General features: G+C 42.0%; 2 protein-coding genes across 2 annotated transcripts in view; one reads left to right on the plus strand and one right to left on the minus strand.

Moving 5' to 3' along the window:
• The window catches only part of gemin5 (gem (nuclear organelle) associated protein 5), an 18148-nt gene extending 10439 nt beyond the window's left edge, over positions 1-7709 (plus strand). The window contains exons 14-28 of the mRNA XM_027177345.2: positions 115-254; positions 956-1127; positions 1234-1440; positions 1537-1647; positions 1767-1889; positions 2058-2153; positions 3169-3306; positions 3593-3740; positions 4706-4825; positions 5087-5297; positions 5395-5649; positions 5740-5902; positions 5972-6374; positions 6472-6553; positions 7418-7709. Coding sequence (XP_027033146.2) covers positions 115-254; positions 956-1127; positions 1234-1440; positions 1537-1647; positions 1767-1889; positions 2058-2153; positions 3169-3306; positions 3593-3740; positions 4706-4825; positions 5087-5297; positions 5395-5649; positions 5740-5902; positions 5972-6374; positions 6472-6553; positions 7418-7600 — 2552 coding nt within the window. The 3' untranslated portion in view covers positions 7601-7709. The remainder of the gene's footprint in view (positions 1-114; positions 255-955; positions 1128-1233; positions 1441-1536; positions 1648-1766; positions 1890-2057; positions 2154-3168; positions 3307-3592; positions 3741-4705; positions 4826-5086; positions 5298-5394; positions 5650-5739; positions 5903-5971; positions 6375-6471; positions 6554-7417) is intronic.
• Positions 7710-8469: 760 nt separating this feature from the next.
• On the minus strand, positions 8470-13929 carry cnot8 (CCR4-NOT transcription complex, subunit 8). Its single transcript, XM_027177377.2, has 7 exons — positions 13775-13929; positions 12871-13078; positions 12340-12533; positions 10972-11133; positions 10589-10733; positions 10142-10252; positions 8470-9382 (listed from the first exon to the last, which is right to left on the minus strand). The coding sequence occupies exons 2-7, from the start codon at positions 12985-12987 to the stop codon at positions 9254-9256; spliced, it is 858 nt and encodes a 285-aa protein (XP_027033178.1). The 5' UTR covers positions 12988-13078; positions 13775-13929; the 3' UTR covers positions 8470-9253.
• Positions 13930-14628: the final 699 nt, after the last annotated feature.

Here is a 14628-nt window from a genome sequence, read left to right on the forward strand (position 1 = left end):
ATTTTATTTATTTTTTTTATTTAAATCCATTTTAATCCATTTTTTATATACTCTATTCTTTTTTATTTATTTATTTATTATTTGTTTACCTTCTTTCTGATTATTTTCATAAAGAGAACCCGTCTGAGAGCCCGGCGACGTTGACCGAAGCTTTCCGCACTTTATCTGGTCACACCAACAAAATCACGAGCTTGGCGTGGAGTCCTCACCACCACGCTCACCTGGTCACCGTCAGCTACGACGGCACCGCGCAGGTGAGGCTGCGTTTCCTCTTTCGACTTTGTTTGTTTGTTGGACTTATTAATAAAGTGGAACAAGTTACACAAAGCAGACAGATGGCCGCACGTCTGGCCACACGTCTGGCCGCACGTCTGGCCGCACGTCTGACCAGCAGCCAGTTTAAATCCACTGGTCATTTACTACTTTAACCAGCGCTGCCTGTGTGATGTGATGAGGTTTAATTCTTTTTGTTAATATCAACAAGTTTCTACTCACATTCTTTTCTTACACTATTTCTCTCTCTCTCTCTCTCTCTCTCTCTTTCTCTCTCTCTCTCCACCTCTCTATTTCTCTCTCTCTCTGTCTCGCTCTCTCTCTCCACCTCTCTATTTCTCTCTCTCTCCACCTTTTTATGTTTTTCTTTCTCTCTCTCTCTTTCTCTCTCTCTCCGTCTCCCTATTTTTCTTTCTCTCTCTCTAACTCTCTAACTCGCTCACCCTGTCCATCTCTCTCTTTTTATCTAAAACAAACTATAAAAAAGAACAAGGGATGATTGTTAGGGGTTATGATATAATCTCTTAAATGATTACCAATTAAATCTAAATTAATCTCATGGTTTTTTTTTGTTTTGTTTTTTAATTTGTGTGTGTGTGCGTGTGTGTGCGTGCGTGTATGTGTGTGTGTGTGTGTGTGTGTGTGCGTGTATGTGTGCGTGTGTGTGTGTGTGTGTGTGTAGGTTTGGGACGTGCTGAAACAGGAGCCCGTGTGTAACTACAGAGGTCATCACGGCCGTGTGCTGTGTGTTCAGTGGTCACCCGTGAACCCGGACCTGATCTGGACCGGCGCCGATGACTTCACGGTGCAGGAGTGGGCCGTGTCCAAACAGGAACACGTTAAACCGCCAAAGAGTGCGAAGAAATCTAACACTAATTACATGAACATAGTAAAGTTAAGTGTGTAGCAGCTAAATGATCCGCCTGCAATGTAGGAATGAAGGGACGTTTCTCCGAACAGGTAGGAGACGTGTGGAGATGGAGAAGAAGAAAGCACCGGTGAAGAAAGCCAAGAAGAAAAAGAAGGTCCTGGAAAAGTCCTGGGCGAAGACGGACGAGAACAAATCGCAGACGGGAGAAGAAGCCGGAGGAAGCGGAATGGATGAAGGACAGACGGACGACGAAGCAGAAGATGAGGAGAGAGAAAGCGTCGTCTCTTCAGTCACCGGTAACGTCGATTCGTCTTCATCGTCATCTTCATCATGTCATCTATTTTTTTTTTTCCCCCCTAGAATGTCTCAAGATCTTTGTCTTTTGTGTACAGGTTTGTCTCAGGGAAGCGGTTCGGTCTCAGAGAAAGTGCACGTTAACGGCGAGAGGACTTTTCTAACCGTGAAGAAGGACGAAAAGGACGAGAAGAAGAAAGACAAATCAGGTCACAGCGCAACATTTAATACAGGAAACGAATAATAATAATAATAATAATAATAAAGCGATTTATGTTTATAAAACCTCACTGAAAGGCGAACGATTTTCTTCTTCTTCCCGTTCCAGATCCGTGCACGAAGAAGAGGAAGCCGCGCTCCATCCTGCCTCTCAGCACCTCCATGGACCACCGAGCCAAAGAGGAGCTTCAGCATGACTGCCTCACGCTGGCTGCCGTCAGACACGCACAAGGTCAGCAAACAACCACCAGGAAAAAATATCACGATGTAGAATTTATCGTTTCTCGCCGTGTCGACCGTCACGTCGTCTGATCCGGCGTCTCCCAGCTGGTGGTCCTGCGCTCCGAATTCGTGGAAAGAAAAAAAAATTAGTTCCTTCAGTTGTCGCTTCTTTCTTTAGGTGAGACTGAGAACTGCGTCCCGGGAACCGGAGAATACATCCAGCTCGGACTGTTCGCAGACAGACAAGCGCTCTACAGGATGCTCCAGGAGGAGGGTAAGAAAACGAACACGTTCCTGACATCAGCATGTTCTGTAGCAGTGAAGACTTTTCTGGAGCTAAAACGAACAGAAATAAATAAATAAATAAATAACTTTTTAACTAAAAATAATCAATGATTCAGATGGGGGTATTAATGGCATGATCTGGCAACCTGAAAAGTTAATGATATTTCCAGTAACTGGAAACTTTGAAGGGTTTTATTCAGTCATTTTTTTGTTTTATTTTTATTATTCTTCACGGATCACACGATGTTTTACATTTCCGAACATCCACATGACGTGTTATAGCAGCTAAAAACGTCTCAGGGCCTTTTTACACCCGGTCACTTCACGTGTTGTCTCTGATCCCATAGCTATCTGATTTGTTAAAACTGTTTTGTTTACCTCAGGCCGCATAAACGCTTCTCGGCGAATCGGATATCGAGCCGATCTTTCTACTCCCTCCCAAAATGCTAATATATTTTACCTCATTCCTGAGGTAATATGGGGTTTTGGCATTATACACGACTCGTGAGTCACCTGCGAGTGACGTAGTTCCGTTTGGGAGGAGTTTAGCGCCGACGTATGTGACTTGAACAACCACATGCATTTACACCTGTCCAGTTTCATCTGAAACGCGTCCCAGACCACCTCCTGAAGGGGTTTGTACCATCGGGTTTATATCCGTCTCCAAAACGTCACGGAGGGCATTTAGACCTGGTCTTTTTACCATCGGGTAGATATCGGATCACAGAAAACGCAGGCGGTGACCAGGTGTAAAAAAAAAACCTTTAACTCACCAGCCTGCTTTTTTTTGTTGGTTTGTTTGTTTGTTTTTTATCTTTTCACATTAGCGAGTAAAAAAAGTTTTTAAAAAAAAAACCCTGACACCGGAGACTCCTTTTAAATAAAAATAAGAAGTGTTCAGTAAACATTACATTTTGTAGCCGAACGACACGTCGTTACATCGACAATTCCGCTGTGATCAGATCGGGTTGTAACTGAGACGGTGGTGTGCTCTGTCCATGTAGAGGACGGTCACCTGGACGCAGGACATTACGACTCCATGATGTATCTGAGGCTGTGGAAAGGAGACCTGATTGGAGCTCTGCAGCTCGCCTCAGAGAAAGGACAGCTGACTGACCACCTCCTGAGTTTAGCTCCCATGGGTAACTGCTCTCGCTCTCTATCCTGTGTTTCTCTGAACGGTTCGGATCTATTAGATTTATTATCTAAACCCAGTGACCAGCTTTACCATTTGAGTCTGACATTCGATCAACACAAAAAAAGTCCCAAATCTCATTGTCTCGCTCGTGAACTGGACGTTTTTGTCTCTTTATGTGGTGTTTTTTTTATTTCTTGTATAAAGACGTGTGTATTAGTTAGACAGGTTGAATCTCGCACCGGGCCTCATCTCGCTGTAGGAGGTAATGGTTTCTTCCCTGCTGCTTCCAGCTGGTTATCAGGCGTGGGTCAGGACGGTCGAGGCTTACGTGAAGCAGCTGTGTATGCAGGAGCAGTTCCTTAAAGCCGCTTCACACCTCGTGGCCATTCACAAAGTGTACGAAGCCGTCGGCCTCCTCAAATCTCACCAGTTGTACAGGTGAACTTGGCTTTATAGCACAGACCTGGTGTGTGTGTGTGTACAGTATGTGTGTGTGTGTACAGTATGTGTGTGTGTACAGTATGTGTGTGTGTGTACAGTGTGAGTGTGTGTATGTATGTGTGTGCGTGTGTATGTATGTGTGTGCGTGTGTATGTATGTGTGTGCGTGTGTATGTATGTGTGTGCGTGTGTATGTATGTGTGTGCGTGTGTATGTATGTGTGTGCGTGTGTATGTATGTGTGTGCGTGTGTATGTATGTGTGCGTGTGTATGTATGTGTGCGTGTGTATGTGTGTGCGTGTGTATGTGTGTGTGCGTGTGTATTTATGTGTGCGTGTGTATTAGTGTGCGTGTGTATGTATGTGTGCGTGTGTATGTATGTGTATGAGTGTGTGCGTGTGTATGTATGTGTATGAGTGTGTGCGTGTGTATGTATGTGTGTGTATGAATGTGTGTGTGTGTGTGTGTATGTATGTGTATGAGTGTGTGTGTGTGTGTGTGTGTATGTATATGAGTGTGAGTGTGTGTGTGTATGTATGTGTGAGTGTGTGTGTGTGTGTATGTATGTGTGAGTGTGTGTGTGTGTGTGTATGTATGTGTGAGTGTGTGTGCATGTATGTGTGTGTACTGTGTGTGTACTGTGTGTGTGTGTGTGTACTGTATGTGTATACAGTATGTGTGTGTATGTATGTGTATGTATGTGTGTGTGTGTGTGTGTGTGTGTGTGTGTGTGTGTACTGTATGTGTATACAGTATGTATGTGTGTGTGTGTGTGTGTGTGTATGTATGTGTGTGAGTGTGTATGCGTGTGTGTATGCGTGTGTGTGTGCGTGTGTTTGTGCGTGTGTGTGTGTGTGTGTGTGTGTGTGTGTATGTGTGTGTGTGTGTGTGTGTGTGTGTGTGTGTGTGTGTGTGTATGTGTGTGTGTGTGTGTGTTTGTTAAAGTCTGTGGTTCACCCACAGAGAAGCCATCGCCCTGGCCAAAGCCCGACTGCAGCCTGAGGACCCTGTGCTGAAGGACCTGTACACCAGCTGGAGCACCGTACTGGAGAAGGACGGACATTACACCACCGCGGCTAAGTGGTGAGATGAGAACGAAGAGAAATCTCTGTCTCATAACTTCTGACTTTCTTCATGCAGTTATGTTTGAATAAAACATGTTATCTCATTTGCATATAAAGTAACACCTCCAAATCACCATATATGGTAAACAACCTCCCAGCAGGCCGCTCGTGGCCAGAGACACGGCTACAGAAGGGTCTATTTGGCTATAAGTGTTGGTTTGCGTAAGAAACGGAGCCTTAATTCTGTAAATAAACTTCTGATCCGCTTCCTTTCCTCCAGCTACCTCGCTGCCGACTGCAGTTTCGACGCTGCCAAAGTCATCGCTAAGAAAGGGGACGTGATGTCGCTGAAGACGGCCGCCAACTTGGCCAAGCTGTCCGGCGAGAGAGACCTGTGCCACTCGCTCGCTCTGAGATGCGCCAAAGACCTCGTGCACTCGCAGGATTTTCTGGCGGCACAGGAGATCCTCAGCACTCAAGACTCCTTAATGGTGAGTTTGATTTCAATAGAAACGTACGGCTTTGTAAACTCCAGGCGTTTCGGTGCAGAACGTTCTCATCGTACGGGGCGTGATCTTCTCGCTGTAGGGTCACAGGCTTGTCTTGTGCGTGTGTGAGCTCCTGACTCGGAGACTGTCTCACGCCGGGGTCGTGACGTGGTCCTCGCTGTCGTGTCACACCTGGTCTAATCCCGGCGCCGAGAGCTTCGTCGCCGACATACAGCGCGTGTGGAGGAACGTGTTCGGGCTCGACGCCGCAGATCCGGAGCGGCTCAAAGAGCTCCATCGACAGCTAGGGGCGGTGGAGAACCCGCCTGCCACCGCCAGCACGCCTGGAAAACAGGTACCTTGAAGTGCAAAAGTTTGTGCAACAAAATGTTGATTGTTTCCGTCAACCGTGTGTGTGTAAACGTGTTGTGTTTCCACTTTACAGCTGTTATCTCACTTGGCCCTGGATGTTACTCTTTCTGCACTCAGTGAGCTGCTGGGTGACTGGAGCTCACTGCTCGAGGAGCTTCTGAGAGCTTTGACTCGAGTCTTCAAGACTAATCATTTTCCTCTGATGGTTGAGACGTGCCAGCTTTTCCTCCCTGAAGGTAAGAGACTCACACAGACTTCATCTCCACTCGAGAGTTTTATGGTTTTAAAGCTTTTCCCCTTCGCAGGTCTGGATTCTCTAGAGGTCTATAAACAGAAGCTGGAGGGTGACGAAAGAAGTTTGGCAGCTTCTCGAAGTCTGGAGGCTCTGATCTGTTACCAGCTCATGTATAAAAGCTGGTGGAGACGCGGCCGCGTCGAACCCTCCAGCGGCCACCGGACGGCGGTAGAGAACGGAGACGCCGCTCACCGGAGCGAACCCGGAGACGACGAAGGATTTCTCTGTGAGGAATTCTGGAACGTTCTTCTGTCAGAGCCGCACGCTGCCTTTCAGTCCACACAGAGAGCTTTAGAGGACATCCAGGGCAGAGTGGCCGGGATGGTTCAGCAACACCGAGGCCTTCAGGTGGAGTCTGGAGATCTCATGGAGGAGCAGAACGCTGCAGAAGGACAGAGAGATCTGGAGACCAGGTAACGGTGTTTGTGCTGTAAAGACATTTATTAAACATCCGATCGGGTTCAGAGACGGAAACAGGAAGCTCTTTTCTTCTTCTTCTGTTTCTCTCAGATCTTCTACAGAGTTTCCTGCTCTGGTCGCTCAGGTCGCCGAGCATCAGAAAACACTCGCTGCTGTTCCAGATCATGTGAAAGTCAGTGATTCTTTTGGATTTTTTTTAATTAAGACTTTAATATTTCATTTTCATTCTTGTTTTTTTTTTTTGTTTTTTTTTATTGGTTTGGATTCTGTTTTAGATTTTGGTTTGCGATCTTTTTATTTTTAAAAATTTAATTTTGATTGTGGTAGATTTATTTATTTATTTTTGTCTCTTGATTTGGTGAATTTTTTTAGATTTTATTCTGAATTTTGTTAATTTCATTTTCTTTTATTTAATTTTGATTCTATTTTAAGATTTTTTATTATTATTTTATTAGTTTTTTTCTATTTTTTTAGTTTCGGTTTAATTAGTCTGGGTTTATTTTGGAGTTGGATTTTCTTTTTTAGATTATCAGACTTCGCTCTGATTAAATTTTACTTAGTTTTAACCTTTTTTTTTTTTTTTTTATAAAAAATGTTCTCAGTACATAAGCCAAAAAAAAAACGAAAAATTTTTTTTCATTTAAAAAAAAAAAAAAAACAGAAAATGTAAACTTCCCAAAGTCCTGAACACTTTCCTGTGTTGATGCTGAAGACTTCTTCCATAAACGGCTAGACGTTAAACTTTTGTTAAATAAAGTTTTTAATCCGTTTATTACTAGCATTCGATCAAGTTGAGCTGTTACTATGGCAACGTTAACGTATTTAATACAAACCGATTGCAGAACTCGGCCTCTGTGGTTTAACGTCCGATCAGCCGTCAACGCTCGCGTGTCGAAATTCTACCGTCTTGCTACGATTTGCAGAAAATTAAACAGTTTAGTTTTTATCCCTAAGGAGCACCGTTGCCACGGTAACCGTTTGGCATTTTCCCGTGGAATTCTGACGCTCTCTCATTCCTTTTGTTTCTTCGTTACAGAACTACATCTTCCCCGACGTCCTTGAATGTTGTCTCGTCCTCTCGTTCGCCGATCGGCACCACGGCGGGATTCCACGTCATCTCCGCGAGAGGGCGTCGGCTCTGCTGCTCACGTACGCGTCCACGGGCTCGGTGTACAAAGCTCGGCAGAGATTCGATACAGAAATCCACAACAGCACTTAGTTCTATTCTGAATAAAGAATATTTGTATTTTTGTTTAACGTGTAAAATGAAGCTCACGTCAGCTTTTCTTTCACCTGTTCTACTTTAATAAACCTTTTTCTCCCACAAACTGACACGAGTCGCTTTATTTATTAACCGTAAACACACAGAGATGGAAAATAATTAACACGAATAATTAACGCAGTTGGGGGGGGGGGGCACGATGGCTTAGTGGTTAGCACGTTCTCCTCACACCTCCAGGGTCGGGGTTCGATTCCCACCTCCACCTTGTGTGTGTGGAGTTTGCATGTTCTCCCCGTGCCTCGGGGGTTTCCTCCGGGTACTCCGGTTTCCTCCCCCGGTCCAAAGACATGCATGGTAGGTTGATTGGCATCTCTGGAAAATTGTCCGTAGTGTGAGAGTGAATGAGAGTGTGTGTGTGCCCTGTGATGGGTTGGCACTCCGTCCAGGGTGTATCCTACCTCGATGCCCGATGACGCCTGAGAAGTTCGGATAATCGGTAGAAAATGAATGAATTGTTTTAGTTTTTCCTTTTTCTTTTAGATTTTTGAGTGTTAGTTGATTTTTAAACTTTATCCATTTCAGTTTAATTTCTGTTTTTAGATCTGTAGACTTAGTTTTGCCTAAATACAAGTTTTGCTTATATACACGTGTATGTGTGTGTGAGAAAAGTTTCTTTTACTTTGTTTTAAACTTAGTCAAAATTTCATTTACACTTTATACTAAGCTTGGATTTTGAAACCTTATTTTATTTCCTATCAGATCTCTAAACTGTTGTTGGGTTTCAGATGAAGATATTTACATGTTGGGGGGGGGATGCAAAAACTTCACATTTGAATTAAACAAATAAAATTAAAATAAAAACTAACTGTTGATAGAAAACATTTTAATATACAAGAGTTTCAAACATCGGATGGAATAAAAACAACACGTACCACAAACAACCTGTTTGATGGTGAACAAATTAAAGGACGTTCTGCACAGAACCAGTGACCCCCTGCACTTTAATCCGTAACAAAGAAGTCCAGATTTAAAAGGTTTTTTTTTTTTCTCGTAGGAAAAATGCTAAAAGTTTCGGCTCCTTTGAAAACTTTACATTTTAATACACAACACTTCGCAGCATCGTTTAAAAGATTGACACGGAACGGATGTTTCTTGCGTCGACTCGACCGCGCCGGATCTCTTCGGACCTTGTTTTGGATTTTTGTTTTTTTGTGTTTTTTTTTTATAAATACAAAAATCAATCCTAAACGAGATTGTGCCGAACTGCTGGTGGAGCATATTAAAAACACTGAGACTCGCGTTAGCTGGGAGAGACGAGGTGCTAGTCCTGTGCTTAAAAAATATTTTTCTCTCGGTTGTTTAATGCCGTAAAACAAACGAATAAAATGTCCAGGAGGAACGATGCGCTTGATGAGGAATGATCGCCGCTACGCAGGAGAGCTGGAGTCGGAATATTTGTTCGTTTTTTTGCTTGGACCGGGTGTGACGGCAGAACTGGTTTGGAGACGTTTGGTCGGGTTTCGCCATCATTCCAACTTGGATGTGGTTGAAGGATGGAGGTGAATCGAGGTGTGTGTGTGTGTGTGTGTGTGTGTGAGAATCCAGTATCTGCTCTGAGGGATTAAAAACAAGTGCGTGGTGCGTCGGAGGTCAGTGCTTGTTGTTGGCTTCATCCTGTGACGAGTTGGAGATGCCGTTCTGAGTCTGAGAAGAGCCCGAGCCCAAGCCGTAGAGCCGGCCGCAGTACTTGGCGTCGTCGATGTTGTCCTCGAAAAATAACTGCAGATTAAATCCAAACAGACACAAATAAATACGGACGTTCGTACGTGAATAAATTAAAAAACGTCTTAAAATATCAAACTTTTAATTACCGGTCTCGAATGTTTTTATTTCAAATGTTTTATTCACTCATTTTACAATTTAAACAATAATAAAAAAAATTGTAATAGATAAAAAAATATGCCGATACAAGCGAATTAAATCAGATCGAGTTATTTAAATACGATTTAAGACGCATTTTAATTTGCTTTCTTTTTAACGTTTCGTTTCGTTATTTCGTGATTTTAATCAATTAAATAAATGGAAATCAAACCAAAAGAGAGATTTTTTTTAAGGTATCAATAAAAAGGGTTAAGTATATTTTACTTATTTAACTTCCCACTGTATACTTTATTGCTTATTGTTGTATTTAATTTTTTTGTTCATTTAATTTTAAATTTTCCATTGTTGTGAAAAATTGATGAATAAAATAAGGGAAAGAAAATGTAAATAAAAAAACACTACATTTGAGACAGGATATTAAAAAAAAATTATATTAATTTAACAATTAAATAATAGGTAAAATAAATCTTAACATAAATTAATTTCACTTTTAATTCAAAAGGCATTTCGTTATTTATTTGTGTAATGTTTTATTTTTCTTTTCTGTCTCTCGGTTTCGAGGTTAAAGTCTAATCCTTTTCTTTCTCTCTGAATTTATTAAGCTGAAGCTCCGTTGTGCAGCAAAGTAAAGTTCCACAGCAGGTTTATAAACGTCACCTCTTTCATCCTGAAGAAAGCCATTCCAGTCAGCAGAGAGTCTGAACCGGCCTGATGCTGTCTGCCAATCCGCTTCAACTCCAACTGATCTGCAACTTCCTGAAGTCCACCCTAACACACACAGAGTCAGACAGACACACACACACAGAGTCAGACACAGGCAGATGCACACAAACACACACAGTCGGACGCACACATACAGACAATCAAAGGACTTCTGTAAAAAAAAAAAAAGATCTTAAAGAAACAAGTCCATCAAGCACTTTTAACATCTATATAATTTTAGTTTTATGACGACACTACAGACATTTGTTCTTTATATTTCTCGCGTGTATCTCGGCCTTTTCACAAACATTTTGTCTTTCGTTCGGCGAGTAATAACACGGTGCACATGTAAGCTTTTCTTCCTCCAGGACATCATGAAGCTCTTTTTGCTGAACTCTTTACCTTCAGGTTTTTGCAGCTCTTCATGAGATACTTCACATCATAGATGGCAGGAAAGAAGAGGTTCAGGATCTGAAAGAATTCGTGTTCCTCCTCTGGGAGGCGAGCGTCCGTGAGGAGCTTCACCAGGTAGCCGAAGTCGTATCCGCTGCCAGGAACATGACAGAAGACCTCAGTGAACGTTTCTCAAAATCTCTACAGATACTGTAGAAGGCAGATTTGCTACGAAAAAAAACAAAAAAAGGGGGTGGAGTCAAAGTTCTCCAAAAGTATGGAGTGTGATTCAGGAAAATGGGTTTGTAGCTTGTAGGAGTAGTCGGAACAGATCCAGCTCCACCCCCTGCACCTCAATCTCTCAACGCTGGAGTTTTTTTTATGGTCGTTACCTATGGAAGGAGAGCCACCGCACGTTTTCACACAGCACCAAACCCGAGGTCATGAGGAGCTCTGCAAAGTACAGCGTGTCGATCCCTTCCTCCTCGTGCTTCTTAAACTGAAGGCCTGAGTTCTGCAGAAGGTCTATGGAGTCCTGTGAGTACATATCTTCTCTGTAAACAAACAAACAAGTCAACATCAGGACACGTTTAGATTCGCGAGCGGATTCGCGTCACGCGGCGGAAGCGGTTTTCTGTTGCCGGGATTCCGAACTCTGTTCCTGTCAGTTTATCGCACTGAATCGGTTTCAGTAGAGAAAAACACAGTGAACACAAATACTCTGGATGGAACATTTATATCAGCCACAGGAAAACTTATAATGGATAAAATAAGAAGGAAAAAAACCCCTAAAAGATAAGATCATAAGCCAGCAGAGAAACAATGAAAATACAGAAAGAGGGAGAGCGAGAGAGTGTGTGTGTGCGTGTGTGCGCGTGTGTGTGTGTGTGTGAGAGAGAGAGAGTGCGTGTGTGAGAGAGAGAGTGTGTGTGTGAGAGAGTGTGTGAGAGAGAGACAGATAGATACATAGATACATAGATAGATAGATAGATAGATAGATAGATAGATAGATAGATAGATAGATAGATAGATAGATAGATAGATAGATAGGAAACAGACAGACAGACAAAACAAGCTTAAGACAGTTAGAGAGACAGAGAAAGAGAAGGTGAGAAAGACAGAGAGAGAGAGAACTGCCAGACACAGGAACAGTTACTTACCCCAGACAATCACACTGATTAACATCTCACCATCATTACATTCCCTGCTTCATATCTATAAGTGCTGCATTATCAGAACTGTCAGTCATCACATCATCTGTATATATTACACACTACTGCTGCTGTATATTGTACTAAAGCACAATATTACACAATACTGTTATTTACACTCTCACACTTTATGTACAGAACTGTTCTGTCATATATTCTGTATTTATATTTAATACTCGTACTGTTTATATTGTCTCACATCGTCTGTATTGTCTCACATCATCTGTATTGTCTCACATTGTCTTTGTCTCACATTGTCTGTATTGTCTCACGTCGTCTGTATTGTCTCACATCATCTGTATTGTATTATATAGTATAGTGTTATTTATGTCTGTACTTTTGAAAGTCACAAACAGCTGGAACCAAATTCCTTGTGTGTGTCAACATCAACACACTTGGCCAATAAACCTGATTCTGAGGGTGAGAGAGAGGGTGAGACCGACAGACAGACAGACAGGTCAGCATGGTGAATATAGGTTTGATAAGTTTACTCTCCTTCCCAGTCTCAGCACACTGACAGTCAGCTGATCAGAGCATTTAGAATCTTACGTTAAATTGAATTTAAAGTTGAACTGCCAGGTGGTGGTCCCGGGGGGATAGTCGCCATCTTCGTTCATGAAGGTCAGACCAAGCTGAATGATTTTCAGCAGATCCACATTGCAGCGCAGCAGCTGATACTGATAATCAACCGTGCTGCGGAACTCTCCGATGGGTCGAACGACCACGCCGGGGAACTCCGTGTCCTAACAAGAGGCACAAACAGTCAGACCGTGCGACAGCATACATTAAAGTCATTTTAAAACGTCTGACAACACAAGAGAGACACCACCTTTGTAAACAATACCACTAGATAAAACGTAGCTCGTAGCACGTTTATCGTATAGGTTTGTCGCCAACTAAACGCCTGTTTAGAATAAACACACAACGAGAGAGTTTCTTCTCTTAGCGTCACATAGATCACTGCTTCGTTTTCATCAAAATGCCTTTCGAAACGCAGACGTACGGGATCGTGAGTCTGATATCGACCGGTACAATAAACACACACCGTATCGCCACACCACAGAAGATAAATCATTATACCATGGCGATGTAGTTGTAATTCTGAATGATCTGGCGGATTTTCCTCATCTCCTCATCCACGTTGCTGGCCCAGACCTCGCAGATGATCTGACTCGTATCTGCAAGTGCAGCTGGCATCTTGTTTTGAGATGAAGCAGGAAGCACAGGAACTTCTTCACACAGGAACTTCACACAGGTTCCAAGCAGGCAGCAGGTTACAGGGGGAACTCTGCAGGCAAGGGGCAGTAGAATTAGACAAGATCAACCAGAGTGGGTGTGCAAAAACAAACAGCATGGTAGCAAAAGTCTTGAAGAAGATGATGATGATGATGATGTTGAAGAAAAAGATGACGATGAAGATAAAAACCAAACAAGCTCCTGAGATTTTTCACCCAAAAACAAACCCAGCTAGTTTAAACGAGCTACTAGATCGACATAATCTCTATCCAAAATAAAGAACAAATAAAAAGCACAACTAACGTGACACTGAGCTAGCTAGTTAGTTAGTTATTTAGCTAGCTAGTTAGTTAGTCAGTCAGTTAGTTAGTTAGTTAGTTAGTTAGTTAGTTAGTTAGTTAGTTAGAGCGCGAGCGCTCGGCCTGCGTTTAACGCCGTGGAACTAAAAACACAAACTGACACCACAGAGTGCACTTACTAGGGCGCACGTGCACGTTCAGTACACACACGACAAAGGGCCCCTAAAGAGGAGCGCTGCGCCGTTTGGGACGCGGCCTCGTTTATTAGCAGCTAAGCTAATGCTAAGCTAATGCTAAGCTAAGGGCTAACTCAACTCGTCCACTCAAACCGGAGCAGCTAGCTAGCTAAAACATATATATATATATATACACACCCATCCATACACACATATATACATATATAAAATAGTAGATTAATTTCACAACATAATTATACAAGTCTTAGCTACCTGGCAGGAGTCCTGCTGAGGTGATGCTAAATAACAGCTCTGCAGCGTCCAGTTCAATAAAAGCTCACGCTCACTTCCGGAAATGGAGGATTGTGGGAAATTTAAAAAAAACAAAAAAAACAAGCTAATGTTCGTGTGAAAAGAGACAAAAAATCTTTAATGAGAACAAATAAATAATTAAGCAACATGATAAATAATTAAATAAATAAAAGACACGATTATTTGATGTAGTAGATATAACACGTGTGTGTTGACTTAGCTAACATGTTTATATTAAAGCATCTAGTCAGGTTGCTTGTAAATATTAATAATATTTGTTAGCTATATTATTATTATTGTTGTTGTTATTGCTATTATTATTTTTGGTATTTTGGTATTTTTTATAATTAAAAAAATATTACTATTGTTATTATTGTTGTTAATAATAATAATAATAATAATAATAATAATAATAATAATAATATAAAACACACACTTTAATGAGATCAAAATTCCCTGAAATTTCAGTCAACATTCTTTCCTAAAGTTCCTTTTATACGTAGAATTCATGTAATATAATGCAAATGTAATGTACAAATATTCAGGTGTGCTGCTTCGATAAACAAACAAACAATAAATAAGCAGGTGTACTGATGTTCCTAATAAAGTGGATGGCGAGTGTTGAGCTTTGCTGAACGTCTCATTCTAGATTTAGATTTCTTTCTCCTGTTCTAATCAGCTCCACTGCTCTCTTGTGTGAAGTGTTTGCACTAGATGTTGGCGTGTACAGTATCTGTGTGGGTTTGTGTTCATTCAGCTACAAGATCATTAGACTCTGTAGACTCAGATCAGACTCTGATGTCGGGATGTCAAGT

The sequence above is a fragment of the Tachysurus fulvidraco genome, chromosome 21, assembly GCF_022655615.1.
Source record: "Tachysurus fulvidraco isolate hzauxx_2018 chromosome 21, HZAU_PFXX_2.0, whole genome shotgun sequence".
In the NCBI taxonomy this organism is placed as follows: Eukaryota; Metazoa; Chordata; class Actinopteri; order Siluriformes; family Bagridae; genus Tachysurus; species Tachysurus fulvidraco.

What these genes read in the sequence shown, in the direction of transcription:
- cnot8 (XM_027177377.2), bottom strand. Translation starts at nt 12,987, where the DNA reads ATGCCAGCTGCACTTGCAGATACGAGTCAGATCATCTGCGAGGTCTGG. An exon ending in AGAGCTGCAAAAACCTGAAG is followed by an intron (nt 10,253 to 10,588) that starts GTAAAGAGTTCA and finishes TGTGTGTGTTAG; the next exon opens with GGTGGACTTCAGGAAGTTGC. An exon ending in CTTTCTTCAGGATGAAAGAG is followed by an intron (nt 9,383 to 10,141) that starts GTGACGTTTATA and finishes TTTAATCTGCAG; the next exon opens with TTATTTTTCGAGGACAACAT.